The sequence below is a fragment of the Manihot esculenta genome, chromosome 7 (assembly GCF_001659605.2).
Source record: "Manihot esculenta cultivar AM560-2 chromosome 7, M.esculenta_v8, whole genome shotgun sequence".
Lineage (NCBI taxonomy): Eukaryota > Viridiplantae > Streptophyta > Magnoliopsida > Malpighiales > Euphorbiaceae > Manihot > Manihot esculenta.
The window spans coordinates 3,699,575-3,727,328 of record NC_035167.2 but is presented as its reverse complement, the minus strand read 5'-3'; the positions used below and the strand labels follow the sequence as shown (position 1 = coordinate 3,727,328).

The 27,754-nt window shown below is 29.5% G+C and overlaps 3 protein-coding genes across 4 annotated transcripts; 2 read left to right on the top strand and 1 right to left on the bottom strand.

Annotated features, from left to right (window-relative positions):
* Positions 1-421: 421 nt before the first annotated feature.
* LOC110618872 (polyadenylate-binding protein 2) lies at positions 422-7,049 on the top strand. 2 transcript variants are annotated; one of them, XM_021762145.2, is made up of 6 exons: positions 422-651; positions 840-942; positions 2,137-2,204; positions 5,436-5,627; positions 6,498-6,625; positions 6,742-7,049. In XM_021762145.2, exons 1-6 carry the CDS (start codon positions 598-600, stop codon positions 6,788-6,790), a joined length of 594 nt encoding a protein of 197 aa, XP_021617837.1. In that variant the 5' UTR covers positions 422-597; the 3' UTR covers positions 6,791-7,049. The 2 variants fall into 2 exon arrangements, with proteins under 2 accessions (XP_021617837.1, XP_043814241.1); XM_043958306.1 differs by lacking the exon at positions 422-651 and adding an exon at positions 4,301-4,786 and having other exon boundaries at positions 871-942.
* A 466-nt stretch (positions 7,050-7,515) lies between these two features.
* On the bottom strand, positions 7,516-8,737 carry LOC110618871 (protein EXORDIUM-like 2). The gene has a single exon (XM_021762144.1). It carries the CDS (start codon positions 8,678-8,680, stop codon positions 7,796-7,798), a length of 885 nt encoding a protein of 294 aa, XP_021617836.1. The 5' UTR covers positions 8,681-8,737; the 3' UTR covers positions 7,516-7,795.
* A 14,378-nt stretch (positions 8,738-23,115) lies between these two features.
* On the top strand, positions 23,116-26,694 carry LOC110618476 ((3aS,4S,5R,7aS)-5-hydroxy-7a-methyl-1-oxo-octahydro-1H-indene-4-carboxyl-CoA dehydrogenase). The gene is made up of 6 exons (XM_021761612.2): positions 23,116-23,625; positions 23,796-24,008; positions 24,464-24,559; positions 25,409-25,554; positions 25,966-26,185; positions 26,388-26,694. Exons 1-6 carry the CDS (start codon positions 23,491-23,493, stop codon positions 26,574-26,576), a joined length of 999 nt encoding a protein of 332 aa, XP_021617304.1. The 5' UTR covers positions 23,116-23,490; the 3' UTR covers positions 26,577-26,694.
* Positions 26,695-27,754: the final 1,060 nt, after the last annotated feature.

Here is a 27,754-nt window from a genome sequence, read left to right as displayed (position 1 = left end):
ATTAATTTTCAAATTTAGAAAAGTTCAAAACAATTGCACCACCAATCCACCGCCACTAATTGCGAAAATATACTCAAAATATAAATATGTAGAGACTAAGGACCTGTATTTATATTTAAGAAAATATATAATTTTTTTAAAGTGAAAATTAAAAATTAAAAATTAAGAAATAAAATCTAAGACGTTTCAGATTCTCAAATGCATTTATAGACAAAAAAAAATATATGATTTTTAAAAAATTATTTTTTATAATTTAAAAAAATCTAAGACCATTCATTTTGATTTATTAATTTAATGGATCGAATAAAAAAAATTCCTTTAAAATACTTTTTAAAAAACCCTTTAAAATAACCTTATATTCCTTGTAAAATTAAAAATCAATGAACAAATTATAAAAGTTCAAAACCATAAAGTTCTTATTTAAAGAAAAACAATAAAATGATTATTACCCTTTCAAAATTTTTTTTCAAAAATAAAAAATCTACATCCTTTGACCCTTGTTCTTCCCCCTTCATATCCAAAAAATATAAGTTCTACATGAAATGATAACAGCAGGATCTTGGATTGCTGCTTGGTATCATCAACGACAGGGAAACAATGGAAGGAGAGGATGTTGTCATGGCTGCTACAGATAACGACGAAGCAGTACCGGTGATTTCTATACACCTTTCTTTTCTCTTTCTCTTCTGTTTCTTCCATTATTTGTTGGCTCCTTCTTTGTTTGATACTCGATGGCTAATTTTTCCCTTTAATGAATTTGCATAAACCCTCCGGATTTCGATTTATATTGAAAACCCTAATCTGGGTTTCTCCAATTTTGTCTCCTTAATCGATTTCAGGAGCTGGATGACATGAAGAAGCGGTTGAAGGAGATGGAGGATGAAGCTGCTGCTCTGCGGGAGATGCAGGCCAAAGTTGAGAAGGAGATGAGTTCTGCGCAAGGTACCTTTTTTTACATTTTCTTTTCATTTATAATTTATGTATATATGCAATTTATGTAGCGGTATGTATTGGAGGCTTGCAATCATTGTTTCAGTCTATTGTATTTCATCATTTCCTTTTGTTCTTTTGTTGGTTTGTGAAACTGGATAACTTATTGAGCTGAATGTGCTCCCAGCGATTCTAATTTTATACTTTTGGGTAAATATGAATGTACATTTATACCTGTATATGTATACATGCATTTTACTTATAGATAGTTATATTTGGATTAAGGCTTAATTATTGTTGTTCGAGGAGAGAGTGAATTGTTTTCTTATATGCTCTTAGCTGTTTAATATACCTACAAGAAATTTTTTGTAGATTAGTGTCATGATTGGTAGCTTCATAAGGTGTATAAGTTTTCTATTGAGGAATTTTTGTCATGTGAGAATTTTGGCTAGCTAGTTTGGCCAGGTTTGATAGGTTTGTAGAGGATGATAGAAGAATCTATTATTCTTTATGTTGTGGTGTGGTTATAGAATATAGATGAAGTAATTATTTTGATCATGGATGTGAATTTTGTAGAGTTTGAAAGTTAGATGTTAGTTTCTGCTTCATATATATTTGTGATGTTTGAATAACATTTGATATGTGATTGTCATGGGAATGAGGAAGCTCAAACTTAAGTGCCAATGTAATGCAAGAGTGCTGAGAGCTTATACTTAAACATAGACTACATATCTCATATTTATTAGTTGATTTTTGACTTAATCATGACTGAGATATTGAACTTTAGCACATTCACAATTTTGTAGAGATTTACATAGAAATGAGAATTTTTATAGATCTTAAAAACTAAAGATTCACGAAAAATTGCACATTTGCATTTCCACTGGTTATCTAGCAGATCCTTTAGTGGTAATGAATAAGCCACATTGGTGATTTTTGAACAAGCACTTGTATCTAACATTCTTATTCTATTTATTTAGCAATGCCCCTGTGACCAATTAATAATGCTGCAAAAGAATTTGTCATTAAAATAAATTGATCAGGATGTGAGTATTCTTTTCTGAAATTCCTTTAATTAGGGACTGTTTTATGCTTATTTTATTAGTTTAAAGGAGGTAAACAAGCTTAACTGCCACAACAATGATCATTTATTGCTTTATACCCTTTCTCGCTTGCTGCTGCCTTATTCATTTTTTGTGCAACCAGATCCTGCTGCTGCTACATCTCAAGCTAGTAGAGAGGAAGTAGATTCGCGGTCTGTGTTTGTTGGCAATGTGAGGTCCCTTTTCCTTTTTAACTTTGTGGATGCATAGTTATCATACCTTTGAAATGTAAATGTATACCTCCACTTGATAACCAAATACTAGTTAACCCTTCTTGGAGGTGGATTTATGCAATTTCTTATGCAGTATAGCTCACTTGATGCAATTTATGAATCTTTTTTAACTTTTGCATGTGCTTTTTACTCATTGAAAAGACAGGTTTATATTCATTCATTGTCTTGGTTAAATTAAAGGTTGTAGCATTAATCACTGTCTGACTATTATTCTCTTCTTGCATGCTTGATTGACTTGCATTCTGTAAATAGTACAGAAGAGAAGAATACACTATATGCATATAGAATTTGATTGATCCTTAAGGAGAACATGGATTTCATTTCCAGCGGTTGTTAACTACTGGATATTCCTTCTATAATTTTGAGTTACTTTCTTGTGATGCTAAGGAAGGCCCATAAATTGAAGCAATTAATGCTATGTTGTATGCATATATTATTCATCGGTTGAGCTTAAAACCTGGTGGAGTGATGACTGATAACAATGATGACCCTCAAATATCAATGCAATATCATCTTTGCATCCTAGGCCAAAACAAATAAAGTAATAAACCAGACATAGACTGCTAAACAGTAGTGGAAAAGTGAGTGCTACAATTAAAACTGAAATCATACTGAACTGTTGCTAACATTCGACCGGTTCATAATTCTGGCTGCTTTACATTATTTGGGATGTTACTAAATCTTTTTTGTAAAAAAAAAAAGGGACTCTTGCCATTAGTACAGGATGTGACTATTTCAACTGGAGATTGAATATTTATGTTCTGGCAAAAATGTTTCCTTTCAACATCTCCTTTGGCTCCCTAGGTTCTCATAGCACCTTACAAAAGGAGGATAATCTCTAGCATTCAACAGTCAGACTGGACAATAAGATAGAATTTAATTTACTATCTGATTCAGTGTGTTGGTTATGATAGCGCTTTTTATACTTGTTTCCAAGTAACAGTGGTTCTGTGGTTGTTAGATTATAAATTGTCTGTTTGTTATCTTCTCTACTTTTTACTACGCTCTACAAAACAAAGGGTTGAACTCTTCAACTTTATATTGGGGTAGGGTGGTTACTTTGCTTCTTACTAATCATTGAGTTTTGTTGGAGGGATTTCATTTGTCTTTTTTGGATACATAAGAATGGGAAAAAAAGAGATAAAGAGAATGAAAATAAACCTCAGGAACCACTGGGTTTTGTTTAATACTGGAAAATTTAACATCAAACTGTGTGACTGTGTGTTAATGGGAAAATTATGAAGAAAAAGGTGAAAAAGAAAGATGAAGGTACTGAGAATTCTCATAATTTTAGCACTTCTGCGTGTTTTTATTGTACTAGAGATAAGCTGTATTTGAAAAGTAAAAATGTGAATACACAAAGATGGGCAGCTAAATGAGTATGAGGGAGTATTTTACCTGAAAACATTGGAGTAATGTAATCGAATATGAGCTGGTGGATCATGGAATAAACAGTATAAAAGACCTAAAACTCATCATTTCTCTTTATATTATGTTTTACAGATTTTTGTATTATTATGAATAGGAAGTAGTCTCTGGGGCTTCATGCTCAGTAGGTGTGCAACATGAACCCGGTCATTAAATGTTCTTGATTCCTGTCTTTATATTTTGCTTTAACCAATTACAAAAGGATTTGCGGAAGTCAGCAGCAGGTTTTAGTATTAGCTTTTTCTTGCATATTCAGCTCACTATTCATTCTAATTTGAATTTCATCGACAAAACGAAATGAAGATAAGGCCACCATTGATTGGGAGGATCAGTGTTGTGATCTTTGCACTCTCAGCTTAATATTGAAATTCAAAATACATTTGGTAATATGAAATACAACTAGTTTGAATGTGCTAGATTTGCAAGTGCCTCTCCCCCTCCCCTTTTTTTCCTTTTTTTCCAGTTGAGTTAAGATGTTTACTTCTTGTTCTAGCAATTCAGCATTTTACGTATTAGTGCTTATTGTGGGCTTGACTTTTTAATATGTGCGGGTCCTTCTCAGCCTTGAAATCCTCCTTTGACTTTCTTCTTTGACTACAATTGCAGGTCAGGCTGCATTCTTCAAGTTTCTGATTAACTAGTTCTGGGATTGGGTCATAGTGTTTATGATATTAATACTTGGGATAGAAAAAAAAATTGTGCATGATAACATAGCAGAGAAAATGATAAGAAAGAAATTTTGAGAAAAGAAAATTTCAAGGCTTTTGAAACCAATAATTTCAAGGGAAAAAAAAATGGGAGGTGATAAATGCCAAAATCTTTCTGAGTGCTCATAACAGAAAAGAAGAAGAGAATCAATAGATCTATAGATTAGAACTAAAGTGTGTCGGTTGAGTTAATTTGAGCGAGTTCTTGAGCCAGGATGGACATAGGAAAAGGTGTGGTTCAAGATTCCTGAGCCTAGACTCAATCGGGTATGAGGAGTAGCATGCAGGAAGGGGGAAGACTAGCTATGTACAAAGTACAACCCCACAGAGCTGCTTGTCATGGAGGTTAATGCTCGAGGAATGAGTAGGCATTTTACTCCTTATGGTGAGAGGTCTTTGATCTCCTTTTCTTCTCGCTTGGGATAGATAGGGATCTCTGATTTCTTTTCAGCTATTGTTATTTTTCTCCTTTCTTACACACATGAATGACTAAATAAAACTGATCCAATAAAGAAATGTAAACAAACCCATCACTGGAAGCCTGACATTTATGAAAAATGGTAATTGGAATCTCAAATGAGCGTGTTTGAACCTCATTTTGTACTGTCCTTGTACATCATTAATCGATGTGTTAGCAGTAGACGATGCTCTTTCCACAGTTTTTACTTGCAAATGTTTTCTCTTCATAGATTCGCATTCAATTTTAGAATGAATTATTTGGTCAGCATCCTGTGCAAGATATGTCATCTAAATGCTTTGTTGAACCAGAGTTGTATTACTGTGTGGTTATTTACAAGTTAAAATAACATATCTGCAAGAAATCGACAATTTCAACTTCAAATGTTGGTGTGTGACAACGGTGCAGTTACAGCAATTAGAATAGCTGCAAAGTTTTCATTAACTTTGCGGCTGATGGTCTTACCAGTTACTTGCACTAGTGAACAAGGAATAGGCTGTTTCCATGATTAGTCATTAGTAGTTTTTTCGATTATAATCGTTCCTTTGTCACTTGTTGATCTTAACCTTTGTTGTAGGTGGACTATTCATGCACCCCTGAAGAAGTGCAGCAGCACTTCCAATCATGTGGGACGGTAAATAGGATCACTATTCGTACTGACAAGTATGGCCAACCAAAGGGTTATGCATATGTAGAATTCCTGGAGACAGAGGCTGTTCATGAGGCTCTCCTTCTGAATGAATCTGAATTGCATGGCCGCCAATTGAAGGTAAAGAAAGCAATTCAACCCTTTCCAGAGTCCACAAGTATGGGATGCTTCGTGCACTTAGATCATCTATTTTTTCTATATTATCCGTGCACATTGCCTCTAGCGCTCCATCCTTGTTCATAAAAATAGTTATTCTAATCCTTACGGTAGAATGGTGAAAATTGAAGTGTTCTATAATATAGCAACTCAATGCTAAAGTGGAACTAAAATTTTAAATTAGGACTCGAGGTGCAGTCAAATTTGAGATAAGAGCTAAATTGTGATTTATAAAAAAAAAAAAATTAAGAAAAAAGCCCTATAAACAAAAGGATTGAAGTGAATAATCTTGAGGCTATAGGGCGGAAAGGGTATATTATGTAAAATCCTAGAGGTTTGTTAGTAATTTACCCAACTTCAATGGCCCACGTTTTCATTCATTTTACGAAAATTTACTATTTTACTATTTGATATTTGATATAAAAATTCATCTAGGCCTTTTGATTTTAAAAATTGTATTAAATTATCTTTGAAGTTTTATAAAATTTACTAATTAGTTTATTTATTAATTTTAATCATTAAATTTAGTAAAAAAGTTTAAAATATTTTCAATATGTAGGACTAATTTATAAACATTTTTATAAAACTGAATGATCAGTTAATAAGTTTTCTCATATCATATAAATTAAATAGTAAAATATTTAACCGATGAAATTAATGGAATGATTAATTAATAAATTTTTTAAAATTATAGAAATATTTTAATAATTTTTTATAACTAATAAGTTTTTGATATCACAATAGCTAAATATTAAATTTTCCTCCATTTCACCTGCTTTGAACCTCGGACCATCTGTTGAAAAACCAAATTGATCATTTTTGGTGTTATGGCAGGTGACTGCTAAAAGGACCAATGTACCAGGGATGAAGCAGTTCCGTCCTCGCCGGCCCAACCCTTACATGGGGTTTACGCCCAGGGGCTCACATATGCCTCCTTATTTCTACAATCCTTATGGATATGGGTATGCTTTATCTAAATAGTGCCTTCTTTTTTGTTTTTTAGGTAAATGTTCTAAGATGCTCATATTTTTTGTTATCCTTGATTGATGAGCTTATAGCTAATTTCTATACACTGCAGGAAGGTTCCAAGATACAGAATGCCTATGCGTTACAGTCCCTATAATTGAATCAAAATAGACAGAGCCAGCTAAACTTTTACTAGTTTTGTGTTCAATTATCATTTTTGGAAAAATTGGATGAGCAATAGCAAAGTTTTGCCACTTTGTATCAATGAGGTAGAATGTGCGAGAATTAAGCATTATTTCAGTTTTTGGTAGACAATGCCACTTGTGATTTGCTTGAGCTTTAAGTCTGAAAATTTCCTTTACTGCTGTATAATGATTGTTGCAATTGGTATATGATATGGCTCATCTCTTCCCCATGCAATAATTGGGTTCTCACCCGTCTTATTATATTCTAAAACTACTTATCGATTCACATTATTTATAGAAACTCATCCATAATAACTCGTTAAATTCTTTTCTAAATAACTTTTTGATCAAAAAGTAATCAATCTTTCAGGCGACGTCGATGTCTTCCTTACGTGCTTCAGATGGTCTACTTCTCACTTTACTTTAACGTAGCTTTATGGCAGCATTGGGAAAGTGAACTTGGCTAATTCTAAAATTTAATACTCGAGCATTTAAAAGAAAAATCCCAGATCAGCACGAGGGCTTTCCTTCCAAGGGAAGGTTCACGGGCGTATTTACACCAAAAATAAAAAGAAATGCCCAGTCTTGTTCTTATCCTCAAACCATGATTCGCTGGTGGGTCACATCGTCCCCATCAGCTCATCATCAGAAAGTTAAACCAACCCAACCCATCATGGTCTCCCAAGCCCCAGCACTACCAATATCAGAAATCCTCCGTTTCCATTCTCATTCTCAACATTATAATATTGTACTCATTTTTTTATTAATTTTTACCTTTTTCTACTTCCACAATTTTTAATTTACACGTCACGCAAGACGACAAGCCATCCAAGTCTAGACAGTACAAAGTGCAAAATATTAAAATCCCAAAAACACAACTATATCCCACATCCTCGCCTCCCACCACCGACCCTCCCCCGTATATCTACGTTACACTACATAGATTTCCGCCACGTTTTCATTCCTTGCCACGTGTCCTCATCACACAAGTGTTTTGCATGCACTTGTTTGAGGATCCCACATAGCGGGTAACAGATACTTGCGTCCATTCACACCGTGCGCATTGTAGCTTGCCCCCGTGGCCTTGTCCACCAATACCTTACCCGGATATCCCGGGTATGACCCCGACCCGAACATACCAGTGCAAGCGGATACTGCCTCTAGAGGAGCAGTGGGTGGACCCTGGAAGTAACCGCTGTTAAAAGGATTAGTAACGGTGTTCGCTAAGAGTGTAGCCAAGTTTATGATCATGCCGTCAACTCCGACGTCTCCGTTAGGCGCAACTAACGGTGGAGTCTGTGGCCCATAAATAGGCTGATGGAAAGGCCAGGCGCATTGGCCTGGACATTGAGTCTCCGAGTTTCCAACCCAGATGTATGTACCCCGAACCGACCCGCGAGATGACCCGTGAGTACCACACCTGCTCATGCAAAACCCATCAACGGCGACGTCCTTCGCCGTCAAAACGACGTTGATGGAGTCGATCGCGAAGTTAGTTTTCGAAGCCAAAGCAAGTAAATGGTTAGTCTTGAGGACTTTTCCAAGAGTGTACTCCTCGTGGAGAATTTGACGACCAACGTTCAGAGAGCAAGAACCGAGACGATACTTCTCTGTAGTCTTCCACCAAGAGGATGTGGAGGGAAGTGGCGCTCGGTTGGAGTTCAAAGAACTGATGAAATCAACGATTATGGACCGTTGGATAGGAGTAAATTTCCCATACCAGATCAAATTAACGGTGACGTCTCCCTTCAAGAGAACGCCGTTGTGGTACTTGAGCACCAGAGGTTGTTCTTGAACTAAAGCAGCAAGCAAAGGATGGATAAAACAGAAGAGAAGAAGAGTGGCAAAATGGTAAATAGAAGCCATGGATAAGGGCAGTCAAGTCAGAGAAGGAAACTGAGAAAGAGAGAGATGGATGAGAAATTGGGCGAGGGAGGTATTTATATGGGAGGAAGAGAAAGAGGAGACAGCTGGCAAGGGAATTGTGTCAACATCAAGAAAATCCAGGTGGAAAGACATGATTGGGTAGCAAGTGTAGAAGGAGTCTTTGCCAGGCTGTAAGGTTCTTGAAAGGTTACGTGGCAGTCTATAGTCTATAATTTTCCGGTCGGGGAAGGGTTTTTGAGGGTTTGATGGTGACATTAGGGTTCAGGCTCATTGCATTTGCATGGAAGCGAGATGTCGATGTGAGTGATCAGCGTGCGTGTAACTCTGTGCCTCTGGTGTATTTTTCATTTTTATTTTTTTTTGGAAATTTAAAAAAAAAATCTTATTTATTAAATTAATTTAAATTCAATCAAAGTGAACAGTACACCATCAGAAAGAAGATCACCACCGTTGATCAACGATCCATCAAGAACCGTTGCATCCAGAAACTAGGGGAAGGGGACCACGTAGTCTTCTATTATCTCAAATTGGTAGAGGCTAAGGTATGACGAGAGACTACCAAAGCTACTGCATAATTGGAGGTAGAGAAGAGTGGGGGGACCCACAGGAAGAGGAGTTTTTATGACGTCAGCTATTTTGTAAGGTGCAGTGTTCGAGGACTAAAGAGAGAGGAAGCAAAGGACAGCGTTTCAAGGATTTGGAGTTTTGGATTATTTTAGAGTACGCGTGACGCACAATGTTTATGTTTTTTTCGTGTGTAGCTGCCTCAGCTGCGTTCCCGATGCTCTCTGCCTGTCAGCTGTAGCAGGTGACTCTAGCTACTCCCACTCTATATTCGTATTTAATGGCTTGCGATGGGGTTCGGTGAATTCAACAGTAAAAATTTGGGGGAAAGTTTAAAATTTGAAATAATTAAATTTTAAAATTATAAAATTTACCTATTAAATGTGTGAAATTATATCCATTTTTATTTAATAGAAAGTCAAATAAATAAAATTTATTTCTAATTTATAAGATAAATTAAAATATTAAATTTTAATTTTTTAAATTTATTTCTAAATTATTATTAAATAGTTATATAAATTTAAATAAAGTAAAATAAATTGAATAAGGTGTATTTTATATTTAAAATAGGACATATAATAATTCTATTTGATTTTTTAATAATAATTCAATAATAAAATTAAAATTTAATAGTTTAATCATTTTCAGAGATAAATTTAATTTTTTTAAATCATGAAGATGTTTAACTTCCGAGCCACAATGAACCTGCGCATCAGATGGGTAAAATTAGATAGAATAAAAATTTTAAAAATTGAAAATTACTTTTTTAAAATAAATTTTAAATTAGTTTGCACCTTCGAATGAGTTGGTGATTGCTCTTTTATTTTTATTTTTTTCAAAAAAAAGAAAAAAGAAAATAAAATAAAAGGAAGAAGGGAGTGTGAGCGTGGGTGGTGAGGAAGCTGCCTGTGAGGCTCTTGGCGCGGTGTCGAAAGAAGAAGCGAAAAGGCTGCGGCGGTCCCAGCAAAACCATAGGAATTCTCCAAAAACAGCCTTTTTCGCGTTTAGGGTTTTGTAAAATTCCCCAACACGCCACTCCATTATGGGGCCGGTGCCGACTCTCCTTCAATTGCCACACGTGACTTTTCTTATTTCAGTTTACAAGTTGGTAGAATTACCATTAGATCCCTGTAATTTTAAAAAATTCACTACTTCATTTTATTTCAAAATTATTCACTTAAAATGTATTTATATTTTATAAATTAAATTATTTAATTATTTATTAAAAAATTATTATTTTAATTATTTAATTTTAATAAAAAATAATATAAATATTTAAAATTATAAGAATTAAATAATATAGAAATTAAAATTATAAAAATTAAATAGATAATAATATAAATAATTTAACACAAATGATTATTTTTAGCAAAAATTAAAGAGTTAAATTTTATAAAATATAAAAATATTTTAATTGATTAATTTTGAAATAAAAATAAACTAATTAATTTTATAAAATTATAATAATTTATTATTTTAAATTCTAAAAAGATATTAAATAAGTTGTTTAACTTTTTTTTTTTAATATTCTATCTGATCTTTATATTTTTAGCTTATATTTACTATTTATCAGTATTTATTAATGAAAAACAATAAATAATAAAATTTTGGGGCAGTAAAAAAAATCTTATCAATCTACTACAAATTATAATATGCAATATAAGCTGAATTTGAATTAAAATAAATTTATAATATTTTAAAAATTGAATATTTATTATTCTGTTGGTCTCATAATTTTTATTTTTTTTAATTATTTAAAATTATTATTTATTTTTATACATTAAAATAAAATATAAATTGACTATTATAATTTTATTTTATTTTTAAAATATATTTTAATATTTAATAAAATTTAATATATTTAATATAAATATCACTTAAAATTAATAAAAATAATTTTTTTAATATATATAAAAAAATATAAAATTTACAAAAATTACGGATGAAATATATTTTTAAAATTTAGTATTTAGATGTTTTTGAAAATTTTATATGAAAAAAATAAGGAATAAAATAAACGAAATCATGCTTATCTTATTTATATTTCTTTTTAAAAAAAAGGCAAAAAAGAAAACAAAGAAAAAGGTTAAAAAAAGCGAGGGGAGAATAAGAAGAGTAATGTTTCACGTGAAAGTTAGTAGAGGAAGGGGACAAGGTGAGGGTCAAAATTGGCTGATTTTGTTATTATTATTGGTATGTAGGACCGGGTTACTTTGGCATGTTAATTTATTGAAAAGTAAAATTTATTAATTTTAATAATAATCAAATAATAAAAAAATGAATGCTAAAAATATTAAAATAATATAAAATTTATTATCTTATCATATTAATATTTTTAGAATTTATTTAAAAAATAAATAGACTTATTATTATATGATTGGACGGATATTATATTATTTATTTATTTATTTATTAACAGGATAAGTACATCCGGTAATTTATGAAAATTATTGAGATTCTTGTTGCCGGTGTTTGTATCAAAATTTAGTGGGAATGTTGGCCTTTAACACGTGTTAGATTTATGGAGGAATGAATTTATGGCCCACCGTGGATTCGGGTGTACAAGATTCATATGAAAATCAGAGGATAAGCATGCATGCATATACGCAAATTAAGGCGTGCCCTCCAAGTATTTGTGTCCTTAATCAGGTCACAAGTACAATAAAAGCAAAGAGAGCGACACCTTGGTCGGGAAAATTTCGAGAGGAAAAGGGCAAAAAAGTGAAAATATTTTTTACTTATTATTTTATAATTTTCATTTGAATACACAAAAATAAAAAAATATAAGATAATATATATATATATAATTTTTTTTCTGAGTATGAGAAAAGGTGAAAAACCATTGGTCAACCTTGATTGGCTTTGTGAGAGAAAGAGATGTGGTAGGTTTTGGTGATGTTTGTATGAATGAATCTGTACAAATGTAGCAATCATATGGCATGTTGTTGATGGATGGATGGACGGACGGATGAAACACTCACAATATTTTGAAATTTTTGTTTTGGCTTTAGAATACGACATGGAATATATTGTAAAACGACAAAAACAACCTACATAATAATTCAACAACAACATGAAGCATGCATGGTTATGTATGTGGTTTGATTTTTGACACGCTCAACATGCCCATACCCAACACTTTCTGTTTTTAATCGTATGAGATATAAAATCTGAATATAATTGATAGCCTGGTAATCTTTTTCATTCTTAAAATAAATGTGAATAGTATTAAACGATTAAATAAAAATACTCGAGTTTAAAATTTTATTATTTTTATATTAAAAATAAAAAATAATTAAAAAAATTTTATAATTTAATTTTTATTATTATTAACAAATTTTGTACGATTTTTAAAATCTAACTATTTAGAGAGAGAGAGAGATGGCTTGGGTCATACCCTACAATATACAAAGTGTCCCTTTTGCAGAATTAATGCACATTTGTGACACGTTGTGTATGCGTACAAAATTTACCCAATTGGGACCACATAGCCATAACTTCAACTATAGCTTAGCCCTTTGATAATTTATTATTTACCTTGTTTCTTTTTTACACATGTGGTGAGATTTAATTTAAAGTTGCTTTGCTTTGCTTGTGTCATAGCTTCCTCTTTCTTCTCTTCACTTTTCCATTTTGGATTTATTGTTTCTCAATAACTCTTTCCATTCACAATTCAGACGTCCGTGATGCGTTTAATAATGGTGATTTTAAGTTCACTTTTTTTACTTTATTATAAAAGCAAAATCAAATTTTACTATTTTACTCTTTCTTTTTCATAAAAATAAATTTTATTTTTCTTTTATATTCATTCTAAATTATAGATTATCTTAAATAATAATTTATTCACTAAATTCCTAATATAAAGAAATATAAAAGAACTAAAATTTAAACTCCATTTATTTAAAGAAAATAATATATATTTAAAAAATATTTTTTATAAAAAATATTTTATGTGAAAATGAATTAATTTATTTTTTATTATTTAATTTTAATTTAAAAATAAAATTTATTAATAAATTTATATATAAAAATCTTAATAAAAATTCTAATGTACAGAAAATCATTTTTTTTAAAATGATTTTTTTCTTTAATCACAAAAATATTTTTTTAAAATAAATTTTAAGTGCTCTAATCATTAAAAAATATATAAAATATTTCTTTAAAATATATTTTTCATGAAACAAACAAAATCACCAGTTTAGAATATAAATTCTAAAAATAATACACCGCTTATAAGAGTTTACACTCTCTCCTTGAAGGTAATTTTTCAAATCACTTAGTCGGACTCAAATTTAACATTATATTTAATATAATTATAATCTTTTTAAATTTTATTTATTTTAAATTAAATTAAATATTAATAAATTTAAATTTAATTTATTTAGCAAATACATTCAAATGGTTTTTTTTTTTTACTGAGCTTAGTCCATTTACTCTTTATAAGTCAAAAATGACAAAATTATTTGTTATTTTGTGAAGGTTAATGAATTTTAATTAATTTTTTTTACTTTATTTTTATATTTATTAAATAATTATTTCTATAATTTTCTAAAACCAACTTTCACCTCAATAGTAAATTGATGAAGGGAGAATTAGCAAAATTGGATTGTAATTACATGCGATGGAGGATAGTTTTTTTGGTATAAATTATTTGATGTCAAAAATTTATTAGTTCGATTAATCCGTATTCACAACGACCAGATTTATTGAATAAAGTGCTTTTTTTTTCAAATTTTTAAAAATATTTTATATTTAGAGTTTAAATTTAAAATTTCAATTAAAAAAAAACTCATGCCATTCCACAATGAAAGATAATTTAATTAAAGTAATTAACATTTTATTATAATTAAAGTTATTTTTACTGTTTTCTTAATTATGGTATAAAAATAATAGACGTTATATGGTAGCAAATAGAGAGAAAAAATTTATATTTTTAATATATATATATATATATATATATATATTAGAATAAAAAATTTTATAAAATTTAAATTTAATTATTTTATTTTCTATCAATTCTCTTATTTATAATGAAAATTCAATTGGTTTTAATTTAAAAAATTTTTATTTTAAAAATTAAAATTATATTAAATTTATAAGTATTTTTTTTAATAAAATAAACGAGAATATCAGGAATGAAAATCATAAATGGGAAAGATGTAATGCACCTCAAATGCAGACCCAACGGGAATTGAGAGGAGAGAGTAGGTCATTTATTAAAGGTTTGGCCAATTCCTAAGCCAACTCTTATGAAAATATAGTCCACCAACTATATATTCTAATTAATTTTCATTATTTTTCTCATAATTTCCCAATTATTCATGAGAGTTAGGATAAGGAAAAGACAATCTACATACACCATATATATAATCTCTAAATTATTGGTAGCAAATCAAAATCCAATTAGTATATGTAGTCATCAATTAATTTTATATAATTTGAAAAATATTAATTTTAAGATAGATAAAGTATCAAATCAATATTTTAGATTCTTTACCTAATTTATTCTGAATTAAATAGCATATAATTTTAATTTTCTTTATTTTTAACAAGTTGTTATATTAATTAGTCCGGTAAAATTTCAATTGACCCTACCTCCACCCATAAAATGAAGGTAATGTGTATGTCTGATATGACTCGATACTCATCTATCTAAAAAAGATTTATGGACTCTTTGATTATGATATAGACAAGACTCAATATTTTAATACTCGCTTTAACTTAGTCAATGTAGTGATATGGTTGCCCTAATTTATGCGGTCGGCTCTGATTTTTATGATTTATGATAGTCGATACTCACTTATTGAAAGTAGACTCGACTATTATCTTTTAACCATTAGTGACTATTACCGTACGATTAAAAAAATCTAAATAATCACATTATTTTTTATCCACTAACTAATAATTTTAAATTTCATAAAAAAAAGGATTATTAACTTTATCTTCTTATAGTATAAAATAAATTAAAGATTAATATTTAAAGTACACAATTCTTAACATTCATAGCAGTATTATAAATGATAACCGATGGATTTTAGATAATCATGCCACTACTGGACCCATGAAAAAAGATTAAGCAGCCTAACACGTCAGTCCACTCTTATGAATATGACATTGGGTCTCATGCGAATCGATCTGGCCAATAGAAAGGGATCCAGTTCAACTAATTTAATAGGTCAATGAAACAACAGATCACGCATGTTCGGAATCGTGCCAATTTAAGCGTCGAAATGAATTAAATAACCATTTGACAATAGAGAAAATGATGGATGTAAAACTCAACATAATAACAGCATGTAGTACTATATTGGGTGACGATTACACGTCACAAAACGATAAGAAAAAAAAATAGTAAAAAGAATGAATTATTCAAATCAAATTTATACACAAAACTCTAATCCTACCCTCTATTAAATATCAAATCATCAATATATATTTTACTCATCACATTATCTAAATTATTAATTTTTGTATCGGAGTAATTTTTAAACGAGACACCACGATGTCTTTGTAAATTATCAGTGATTAAACTTTAAAGAGTCAAAAGATCTTGCAGACGATATCAACTATTGGATGAATAATGTCATGATGTTCTAATAAAATTTCCTCTTTCTTTCATAATTTTTTTTAATTTTCTTTAAAATTTAATTTAATCATAAATTGATCTTCAAAATAATCATAACACTGTTAAATTAATTTTTTTTAATAAATGATTGATTTATTAATTAGATATTATGAGTTATAATATCATAAAGATATGCTTTTAAAGTACAATCTCTACTCAGCTGCAAGCATGATAATAAATAATAAATAATAAATATATAGGAATCTTGATAAACATTATAATATTTTCTACCTGTACGGAAAATATGATCTTATGTTTAAAAAATATTTTTCTATTTTTTAAATTACTTTTTCAAAGTTGGTTTCCTATAATGAATAATATATTGTAATAAGATGTTTCGAGTTGTGTTATTATAAGAATAAAATAAATATTTATGATTATTATTAATTCAGGAATATCTTATTATATATTGATTAATTAGTTTGTCTTGCGATTAGAAACTTTAATAAAAAAAATAATTTACAAAGTAAATTAATCACAATAATTAAATTATTAAAAAAATTATATAATTAGGATGCAATGTATATATTCAATTTTCTCAATTTTTAGTGGTATTATGTTCATTATCATACAAGTTATATAATAAATTTTTTTATATGATAAAAATTAAATAATAATTTTTTTATATAATAAAAATTAAATAGTAATTTTTTTTTATAATAATTATAATATTGAAGTGAAGGTCAACCAAAGGAAGCCGACTTGTCGTATGGTGGATTATTAGGTAGGACATTTCGTAATGGGGCCTATACATAATAAATGTAAATGGGGCCTTAGATTTAACTTGTCTTTAGAATTGTATATGAACAGATTTTGGACTAATCCAACTCATGCTTAACTTTATTTGACTTGTGGTTGTATGATTATCATTATTAAGCAACTTGCATGAAAATAACTAATTTATTTTCATCAAATTTCAGCTTTAAATGTTTCAATATTATGATATTCATATTAAATTTGAATCATGTCTAACTTATTTTAAAAACTAATTTAAGAGGGGTGATATTTATATCTCTCGTAAAAACCACATTACCTTGTTTCAAATTAAAATCTAATAATATTTTGAATAGTCTGACCGACATAATTATAATCGATATTGATAATCTGAGATCCAAAAAATAGAATTTACAAAGCGTTCTGTAAGTGTTTTTTGAGAGAGGAGTGTTCCTCTCTCTTTATCCTGTTTTTTCAGTAGCGTATCCCTACCCTTTCTAGTATAGGACCATCTTTTCTTCCGTATGGGTTAGTACGTACGGATAATGTGGTGACTCTTTTTATGTCAGGTGGTCATTTAATGCCCTTCGACGCGAGGACAGACAGGATTGCGAAGTGACCGGACTTATTGTCCTTTCTTCTCATGACATGGTTAAAGAGAAAAAGACCGATTTTAGGAGAGGCCGGATCTCAGGTCCGAATGGGCTGGGCCAGTCTGACTGTCAGGTTTAGCAGGAGTTCGAAGCGGAATGGGATGGGCCGGGCTCGATCGGAAAGTCTTGAGACCTCCAAGTTGCAGACCGTTCTTATGGGCCTAACCAGTGCCCGGAGTAAAAAAATCTGACGGTTATCAGATATTATTTTAAAATTGAACTCCAAAAGATCATATCAAGAAATCTTGGCAGTTCCTTAGGGAACATCCTCCATTATTTTTTTATCTTTACAAAAAAAAAAAAAAGCAAAAAATGTTGACAAATTAATCATGGAGATTAAGCTAATAATTTCTTGTAAGGCTATAGCCATACCCCAGATGCTTTATATCAATAATTGAAAAAAATAAAGTAGTACTTAGAACCAGGCCAAATTCAGCCAATTTCCTTGAAGTGGAAGAAGTCATAACATTTTGGCATTTTCTTGCCAGCATGCAGCAGCTGAGCTTTTAAATCTTTTAGATAAATTCCATGTATGCAAAATTCCAATCAAAATAATGGCAATGGGTCATCACATTACCAAAAAAAAAAAAGTTGTCAATTTTTGAGAACCATCTCAGAAGCCATACTGTAGTTGAGAACAGCTCTCAACCTACCTCTGATGTACAACACATAAGGATAGAAGAGTTTTGACTGTAAGAGGTTTTAATTAGATGCATAATGCAGGACAAGATGGATAATAGGTAAATGCTGATGATGGGCTATTCTTGATTCATCATCATCCATCTTTCTGAGAATATTGTACTCAACTTTTCATGATTATTAATATTGGGGACATTCTTAGACTTTTCTTCTCTCTTCAAATCTACATTATTTTGACATCAACATTTTATAAAGTAATTAATTCGGTTCAAATAGAAAAAACTGATCGAATCGAATTAATTCTAAAATTAAGTTCAATTTTTTATTCATTTCGATTTGGTTTGGTTTTTAATTTTAAAAATTTCAGTCATTTCAGTTCAATTTGATTTTGATAAGACAAGAATTGAAAAAATCAAATCAAACTGATTAATGATAATAATATACAGAGATTAGATTATAATTAAGTTAAAATATTTTAATTAAATTTTAAAATACTAAAATAAAATGTAAAATATAAAAAATTTATTAAAAATTCAAATCAATCAAATCGAATCGAATCGAATTGAATCAGACTGGTTCAGTTTAATTTTATTTTTGACTAAAATTGATTCAGTTTGATTTTCATAAATATTAAAAACTTTTAATTTTTGATTTATTTAGTTTAATTTTAAATCGAATCAACTGAATACTGATCGTATAAATTAAAAAATAAATTCTATTCAAGCAAAATTATGTCAAATTTAATGTATGTATTTTTGAATTTAATATTCAATAGTAAAATATATAATGACTAAATTATTGATTTAAAAATCAGTGGATGCATATTTTAATTTTAATCTAATTTAAGATAGTTTTAAAATTATTTTGGTGATTTTATAAACAATTAACAAAGATAGGATTTTTATTTTAATATATAAACTTTATAATCTACTTGCACACAATAATTGAAAAAAAATATATATATATATATATATATATATAGTGGAACTTTAAATATTCAATGATCCAATTGATGGTTTGAAAAATCTCAGAAGGCTCATCTTTAAGCAAAAAATATTAAATTATATATGCTGTGATTTTCAAAGAACAGGGAGTGCTATCCAGTACATTAATTATTTTTAGTTGATTAATTTATTCATAAATATTTTCATAATTTCATCCACACCATAATACAAAATCTTTTATTTTATTCGTCATGTGATTTTTTTTAAATTTATGATTTATTAGACGTAATTAATTAAATAAAAATATTATTTAATATCTTTTAAATTTATTTAAATATATCTATCAGCAGATTTCGGATTTCTCTTAAATTATTATTATTATTATTATTATTATTAACTTTCTTTCTTTGTTTTTCTGTGACTGAAAAATTTTACACGGCTCTAATTTAAATTAAAAGAATTATTAGTTAATTTTTATAATATAAATTTTTTAATTTTAAAAAATATATTAAAATATTTTTATCATTTTAAAAATTCTGCATCCGGTCGGATGTGGAACCGCGACTAGCCGGTTCACCGATCGGCTCGGGCCGCGGACCGACGCGGATTCCAGCGGCGGCCCAAGTTCGGACCTTAGAAACGCTCGCGGAGACGCCTTCGCAGTGATTGTGGACTACAACGCGCGCCATCAAGGCGTGCCTCGGCATCCGTGCGCTCCGAGCGTCGGCCAGCGGGCTCCCCATTCGGCCCGAACGGGACCCTGAAACCCCGAGCGTTCCCAACGGAATGCTCCGACCGCGACCCCAAATCAGGCGGGAACACTCGCTAAATTTAAGCATATCAATAAGCGGAGGAAAAGAAACTTACCAGAATTCCCCTAGTAACGGCGAGCGAATCGGGAAGAGCCCAGCTTGAGAATCGGGCATCCTCGGCATCCGAATTATAGTTTGGAGAAGCGTTTTCAGCGGCGGACCGGGCCCAAATCCCCTAGAAGGGGGCGCCGGAGAGGGTGAGAACCCCGTTGTGCCCGCACCCTGTCGCACCACGAGGTGCTGTCTGCGAGTCGGGTTGTTTGAAAATGCAGCCCAAATCAGGCGGTAAATTCCGTCCAAGGCTAAATACGGACGAGAGACCGATAGCGAACAAGTACGGTGAGGGAAAGATAAAAAGGATTTTGAAAAGAGAGTCAAAGAGTATTTGAAATTATCGAAAGGGAAGCGGATGGGGTCGGCTTAAATATTCTACTATTTAATCTCTATAATTTTAAAAAATTTATTAATTGATGACTTAAATTTTTAAAAAGTTTACTGTTTAATTTCTTTTATATCACATATATTTTATATTTTTTATAATATTTAACATATAAAATAAATAAAAAAATTAATTAATAAATTTTTTAAAATATAATAAACGTGTTACCGTGAGGCCTAATAATTAATACTTTAAAAATCAAAATAAACTTTTCCTTTCTCCGATTAAAAAAAAATTAACAAGAATCCAATTTGAGTTGATTGGATTGTCGATATAAAAATTAATTTAAATTTGCTGAGCTGGTTTATTAAAAAAGTATAATATATTTTAAAATTTTTTTAAAATATTCATATTTAAAATTTAAATTCAGGAATTCTAATTAAGAGTAAAGAAATCCGCACCTACCCATTTTATCCGTTGAAGGTGAATTGCCGACATTACTATGCATGCAAAGGTTAAGTTAATAATGCAGCAGATAATGTCTAAACATAATAACTGTCAAAACAGCCGACATATTTGGCGACCCTATCACTGTCGTTGTGGACTAATTTGCGGATGCAAATCTATAAGAAATTGAATTATTTTAAATTTATAAATATTTTAATTTAAATTATTATTAAAAAAAATTTATGAAATTTTTTAAGAATGAAAATTTATAAAATTTTATAAATTAACAATATTTATAAAATTTATAAAAAATTTAATAATTAGTCTTTAAATTTTTTTCAACACTTAATTTTTAAAATAAAAAAAAATTAATTAATATATTATTTACAATATTAAATATATTTTAATATATTTTTTAAATTAAAAAAATTTTATTTGTAAAAAATTTCATAAATTTTAATTTCAGTATAGATATATTGATATTTTCAAAATATATGTAGATAAAATAAGTATATTTTTCTAAGAAAGACTCCAAATAATTTCTCTCTTTTTTTAATTAATATCATTTACATTATAATACTATATGAAAATTGACAAAAATTATAACTTAATCTCTACATTTTTAATAAAATTAATTTAATAATTTTAAGTTTTATTTTATTGATAAAATAATTATTCTTTTAGCTTTATTATTCATTAATTATGAATTAAAAAACTAATTTAAATTATTTAAAAAATAAAATTATTATAAAAGAACAAATATTATGGACTAAATTTGTATAGTATAATGTGATATTTAACAGAAAAATTATATGTAGAGATTTTAATAAAAATTTTGAAATATAAAAAATAATAAAAAATAAATTATTTTATTGATAAATATTTTTTAAATATAAATTTTTTTGATAAATAATTGGAGACTAAATAAATAAAATAATTTATCACGAAAAATTGAGTAGATAAATTATGTATCGAGCCGATAAAACAACTTGATTTTGGGCTTCTTATACTTACCTGGTCCGATCATTTTAATCAGCATATGATTTGGGCCGGGCCTGATTTTAGAATTACAAATTCCTTGACATTTAGGACTAACGTTAAAATTTTCAAATTCGATCCATCTCTAACTCGGTAAAAATAAGGCGATTATGAATTAAAATTTTAATTAAATTAAAATATTATAAATTTATGTCAAAATAAATATGTTCATTTAAGTTCTATACGTATATTATTAAATTATATGATAAATAATTAAATTACATTTATTTGTTTTATTAATTATTTAAATATTTTATTAAGATTTTAACATTTTAAAATTACCAATGTTATAATTGTCGATTATTTTATTTATCATAAAAAATTACAAAAATTAAAATAATTTAATCAATGTTAAGAAAATTATATAATAAAAATGTATATAATAATAAATATTTTATTAAAATATAAATATTTTTAGATTTATTTATAATTAAATTTCATATTTTTTATAAAAGTAATTCAAATTTCACAGAAATTTTTGTATTTTATTTTGAATTTTTATGAACTGGTATTTATTTTGTAAAGCAATAAATTTACAGAAAAAAAAAACATATTAGATTAGTATAAAAATAATAGTATTTAAAATATATAAGCAAATACTTTTATAAATTAATTTAAAATTTTAAACTTTGTAAAACTTATGCATTTTATCTTGGAAAAATTTTACATAAAGCGGTACATATATTTAATATTATATAAAATATATTTAATTTTGATATAAAATTTAAATTAAAATATATATATATTTAATTAATAATATAAAATTTTAAAAATTATATTATAATTTATCATTAATATTTTTAAATTAAATTAAATTATTTAGTTATAATTTTGATGTTAGAAAAAATTTTACTCTATTATTAAACATTTAGTTATAATGTTCTAAAATCATGGTCAATAAAGAACTCATTATTATGAAACAAAATTCAGTAGCTCATCTTGTGGAAGACGAATTTGTTTTATTCCTCCAATCTTGCTCGTAATTTTAAAGTCATTCCCTCTAAATTCGTGTGTCATTTTTAAATTTGGACAATTTCAATGAATTTTATTAAGTTGATGGGGTTTTATTTCAAGTTCAAGATTTTATTAACTACTATTTTGTTACGGAAAATTTTGAGTGGTATTTCTGATTTTTTGAAAGGTAATGATACATTGATAATCATTGAAGTTTTAGTTTTCTGTTATTATTTATTTTTTGTGATAAAATTTTTATTTTTTTCATGACTGCATTCTTATTCTTATAGACTAATTACAAATAGTTTAAACATTTAAATATTTTTGAATTGATTTTAATTTTAAATAATTATAAATTTTTATTAAACTTTAAAATTATATTTCTATTAGATAAATTTATGTAATAATATTTTACGGATACTTTAAGTAGAGAATTTATTAAATATAATATTATTTTGTTTGAAATGATATCTTTTTTATTTATGAAATTTTATTAATATAATTAATAGATTTATTTTTTAAAAAACAAAGTGATTGAATATAAATATAAATTAATCATAAATGTTTTTAAAAAAAAACAGTGATTGAATATAAATATAAATTAATCATAAATATTTTTACGTATGAAATTGTTTTATTACTGGAGTAAAACAAAACAGCATATGAAATTTCGATGGCGGTTGCCTGCTCTCTGGAGCAGTTGAACGGAAGGAGCCATGATCAGCCGCCGCTTAAATAAACCATGCGTCCATTAACTCTCCAGCACTTGAAAAGCCTCGTCATTATCCGAACTGCACTCAAGAAGTCCAAATACACGTCCTCCCTTACGTTGTCAATCAATGCCGTTAAAAAATTGCATACCATACTTGAGCAAGAGAAATTCTCTTCTTCCACTTCTTCTCTTCGGTATATATTTCTATGCCTGCTTTTAGTCCGCAGACACAACAAATTCACAAGATTACAGCAATTTCTATCTTTTAATTTGTTCGTTTTGGGAGTTAGATAAAGTGGAGAAAGGAAATGGGTTGGAGAGGGATTTTGGGTTTTGATTATGGAATTGTACAGGCACCTTTGGGACCTGATATTTCTGGTCCTGAGCTCGTAGCTGCTGTGGCTAATGCTGGTGGACTTGGCTTCCTTAGAGCTCCCGATTGGGTATCTATTTCTCTTCTTCTTTTTTCCCTACTGTTCATTGTTGTTGCTATTGTGGTAAATTTGGTGTTTTTTCTGAAATAATCTGCTTTCAAGAAAATTGAGCGTAGATTCTATGACTTGAAATTTTAGAAAAGGAGTATAGAATGTGATTTTCTCAGAACTTGTAACAGGAATCACCTGATTACTTGCGGGGATTGATAAGAAAAACTCGAACTTTAACTGACAAACCCTTTGGAGTTGGAGTTATTCTGGCATTTCCCCACGAGGAAAATTTGAAGGCTATACTGGATGAGAAGGTTGCAGTTTTGCAAGTTTATTGGGGGGACTGTTCAGAGGAGCTTGTGCTCAAGGCTCATCAGGCTGGAGTCAAGGTTGTTCCCCAAGTAAGTCTTTTGTAAACTCATGTTTCATATTTAGTACATTCAACTACTGAATGAGAGCACCCTGAATCAATATTATTGTTCTTTTCTGCAAATTGACTTCCCCATGAATCAAAAACTTGCTATCATCACAGATCAGATCGTTTTATTTGAAGCCTTGCTTGTTTATAAGTTGAGTACAATAATCTTGGCTATATGCTTAATGAAGAAGCATAAGTTACCCACGTAATCATTTCAAAAACGTATTCCGAACAGATAAATAGAAGAAATGGTTAATTCATGGATATATTGTATAGCAATTACAACTTTCACGGGATTGCAAGAAATAGAAATGGGGTGTTTTAACATGGCAATTGAAGACCTTTATAGATCAAATAGTTTGATTTTAAGATAGTTGTGGGTGTTTGCCTTGTGACTTTCTTGGAGTTATGAACTAATTGCGTGTATTTCCACTGGAGGTTGGGAGTGTTGAAGATGCCAAAAAAGCCATCAGTGTTGGTGTTGATGCAATTATTGTCCAAGGAAGAGAAGCTGGAGGGCATGTAATTGGTCAGGTATGTACGCTTCTATGTGTCCAAATTCAAATGAAAATTATGGCCTTCTTTAGCAATAGTAGTTGTTCTAATAACTTTTAGCAGCCCATAGCTAAAAGTCAAGGGAGTTAGATTTTCATCTGCTACTATTTAATCACTAGAAAATGTTTTAACTAGTCCAAACACTAAACACTACTATATAAGCTTTTGCCAAATAGGCCTATGTAGTTGTTACAGGCTATTGTAAGTCCTTCCTCCAAAAGATTCACTAATGTAGCTGAATCTTATCGATTTAAATTTCTACTGTAGAGACCTAGTTGGATGAAGCAGCTAACTTATTTTGTGGAATTGGGCACATGATAGTTAAACAAGAAGCCTGCTAAAATGTTTATGTAGAAAAGAAATCTGATAAGAAAAAAGTTCAAAAGCTTCCAACTTCCTAACTTGCTAAGAATTGGAGAAAATTTGAGCGCCACCTATATGTCCCTGATTTTATCCCATGACTAAATTGTCCTAACCTTAGTAAATACATGTATATTTGTTGACCTAATGGAAGCAGTGCCATTTTTTGATGTTTATGTAATCAATCTGTGATAAATTGCTGGAGACTAATCCCTTGGGGCTCATCGCTGCCCCTCCTAATAATGCCGTCTCCAAGGATTAAACCTGAGTTCTCTCCTTCCACTGCACTTCAACACTTTTTGGTAGACAGTTTATCATTATAATGCACTGATGGCAAGAAGTCTATTCATTTTTAGTCTTGATAACTCACCATTAATGCTTTTATGTTCTTAAAATTTTCCTAATTACTGCTCATTTTGATTGAGTAATACTGGACCATTTTGTGCTTTTATGGTTATGTATTTTCAGGAAGGCTTAATTTCCCTGTTGCCAAGAGTAGTTGATCTTGTTGGCAATCATGATATGCCTGTAATTGCTGCTGGTGGTATTGTTGATGCGCGTGGCTATGTTGCTGCTCTGGCCCTTGGTGCTCAAGGGGTCTGTCTAGGCACCCGGTAAGAAACAACATTGTTGTATTGGCAGTTTGCCCATTAATGTTTTTGAACTCTGCTTCATCTAAGCTTGAGAAGGAAATGAATATGATGTTAGGTTGATTGAAGCATTGATCTTTTGACTACACCTGCTTTCCAACCTACACTGTTTATGTCATGCAATTTCAGAATTATGCCACATCAAGTTTGGGAAAGATAAATAGTTATTTTCTTATATATTTGCTTTTATCAACAACACAATGGATAATTATTTCACCTTTCGATGATGTTACAACTTAAAATCGCTTTTAATTAAACATAGCTCACTGAATGTAAATATCAGCTGAAAAAGTCTAGGTAAGCCCGAGAAATTTAGATGGTTGAATTTTTTATGATTATTATTACTACGAGTTCAGAAATTAAACTCATGTGCAGGTTTGTTGCAACTGAGGAGAGCTATGCTCATCCAACATACAAGAGGAAATTGGTTGATCTCGACAAAACTGAGTATACAAATGTGTTTGGTCGAGCCAGGTGGCCTAATGCGCCGCAACGTGCTCTTGTAACACCTTTCTTCAATGACTGGAAATCTCTCCCACCTCATGAGAATGAGGTCAATCAACCTGTCATCGGGCATGCAACAATAAATGGCGAGGTGAGAAGTTTCATTTTACACTTCTGCAAGTTAAAAATTCCCTTTCTCAAACAAGTTGAGAAGAGAGGACAATCAATTGGGAAATAAAGAAGCAGCCGAAATCCTTATTGTTGAAAGCTGCTCAATGAAAAATGTAATGATTTTTGTTAATGGATTCCACGAGAGGCTCCATGTGTTAACTTTTCATTATAATCTGTTACAGGAAAAAGAGATTCGCCGTTTAGGGGGCACGGTTCCGAATGTGACAGCAACTGGTGACATAGAAAGCATGGCAATGTATGCTGGTCAAGGTGTTTGCCTTATTAATGAAATTCTGCCTGCAAGTGAAGTGGTTAAAAGGCTAGTCAATGGAGCTCAACAGCTCATCCTCAAAGAATTCAGTAGCCTGTAGTTCAAGCATGGCTAGCCTAGCTATAGTTGCAATATTATGCATAAACTGAAACCAAATTTGAATATCGTAACAGATACCTTTATTTGAAATAATAAATTTTGTTAAATATTTAATTTAATTGATTTTTTTATTAATTTTTTATTTATAAAGATAAAATTTTTGAGTTTTTTTAATTTAAAAAATTTATTTTTAAAAAAATTAAAATTATATGTAATTTTATAAAAGTTCATTTAATTTATTTTATAAAATGAATCGGTTGCATAGTTGGAATGAGAGAAAAAAAAAGGAATAAGAAGTAGAATTATATATGCAAGATACCCATGAGAAGAAAACAAAACGTGGCCAATTTGGTGCCAATGGATCATAATGTTATAAATTTGAACTATTAAGATAATTTGTAAGGTTAGGCTATTAAGTTGGATAATATTTTAATAATTATTATGTTGAAACTTTGATTGCAATTGGTAAAAGTAAAAAAAAAAAAAAAAAAAAATCAAATATGAACATTACTCTTTATAGTATGACAAATTTTTAATTAAAAAAATTTATGAGAAAATGCTTTATTTTTTAATAAGTTTATCAGACAAATTTAAATTTTGATGGCAAATACTAAAAAGAAAATATATTATTTCTCGTTTATAAATTTAATTGCAATTTATGAGGTGAAATTGATCTTGATAATTATTATAACTCGTAAAAACTTTATTGTAATTAGCAAGAGGGAGAATTAAAAAGTTATTAAAAAAATTTAATTTAATGAAACCAAAATTTAGACACGTTTTAATGAATATTTAGAAGTATTGAATCAATTTTATATATAATAATAACATTACTCATATACAAGTTTTTACAAATTACCTATAAAGTGGATAGGCATTTCAAAATTCTATATTGGTTGTGTATGGAGTACATGTGTGAGTTATCTATAAAGTGGATGAGCAGATCAGGTGTAGATTTGACGATCTGACGAACGATCAGGTCACTAGACGAAGTGTGAAACAAAATGAGGTGTAGACCTGATAACCTGGCGGACGATCAGGTCACTAGACGAGATGTGGAAGGATATGACCAGACGAAGTGTAGGAGTGATTTAGTGATCAACCTAATATCATCAACTGATAATCAGATGGTAGAACGACCTAATAAGCAATACAAGATATGACGACTTGATCAACTAA

What these genes read in the sequence shown, in the direction of transcription:
- LOC110618476 (XM_021761612.2), top strand. Translation starts at nt 23,491, where the DNA reads ATGGGTTGGAGAGGGATTTTGGGTTTTGATTATGGAATTGTACAGGCA. An exon ending in TCCTTAGAGCTCCCGATTGG is followed by an intron (nt 23,626 to 23,795) that starts GTATCTATTTCT and finishes AACTTGTAACAG; the next exon opens with GAATCACCTGATTACTTGCG. An exon ending in GAGGGCATGTAATTGGTCAG is followed by an intron (nt 24,560 to 25,408) that starts GTATGTACGCTT and finishes ATGTATTTTCAG; the next exon opens with GAAGGCTTAATTTCCCTGTT.
- LOC110618871 (XM_021762144.1), bottom strand. Translation starts at nt 8,680, where the DNA reads ATGGCTTCTATTTACCATTTTGCCACTCTTCTTCTCTTCTGTTTTATC.
- LOC110618872 (XM_021762145.2), top strand. Translation starts at nt 598, where the DNA reads ATGGAAGGAGAGGATGTTGTCATGGCTGCTACAGATAACGACGAAGCA. An exon ending in GGTCTGTGTTTGTTGGCAAT is followed by an intron (nt 2,205 to 5,435) that starts GTGAGGTCCCTT and finishes CCTTTGTTGTAG; the next exon opens with GTGGACTATTCATGCACCCC. An exon ending in TACAATCCTTATGGATATGG is followed by an intron (nt 6,626 to 6,741) that starts GTATGCTTTATC and finishes TATACACTGCAG; the next exon opens with GAAGGTTCCAAGATACAGAA.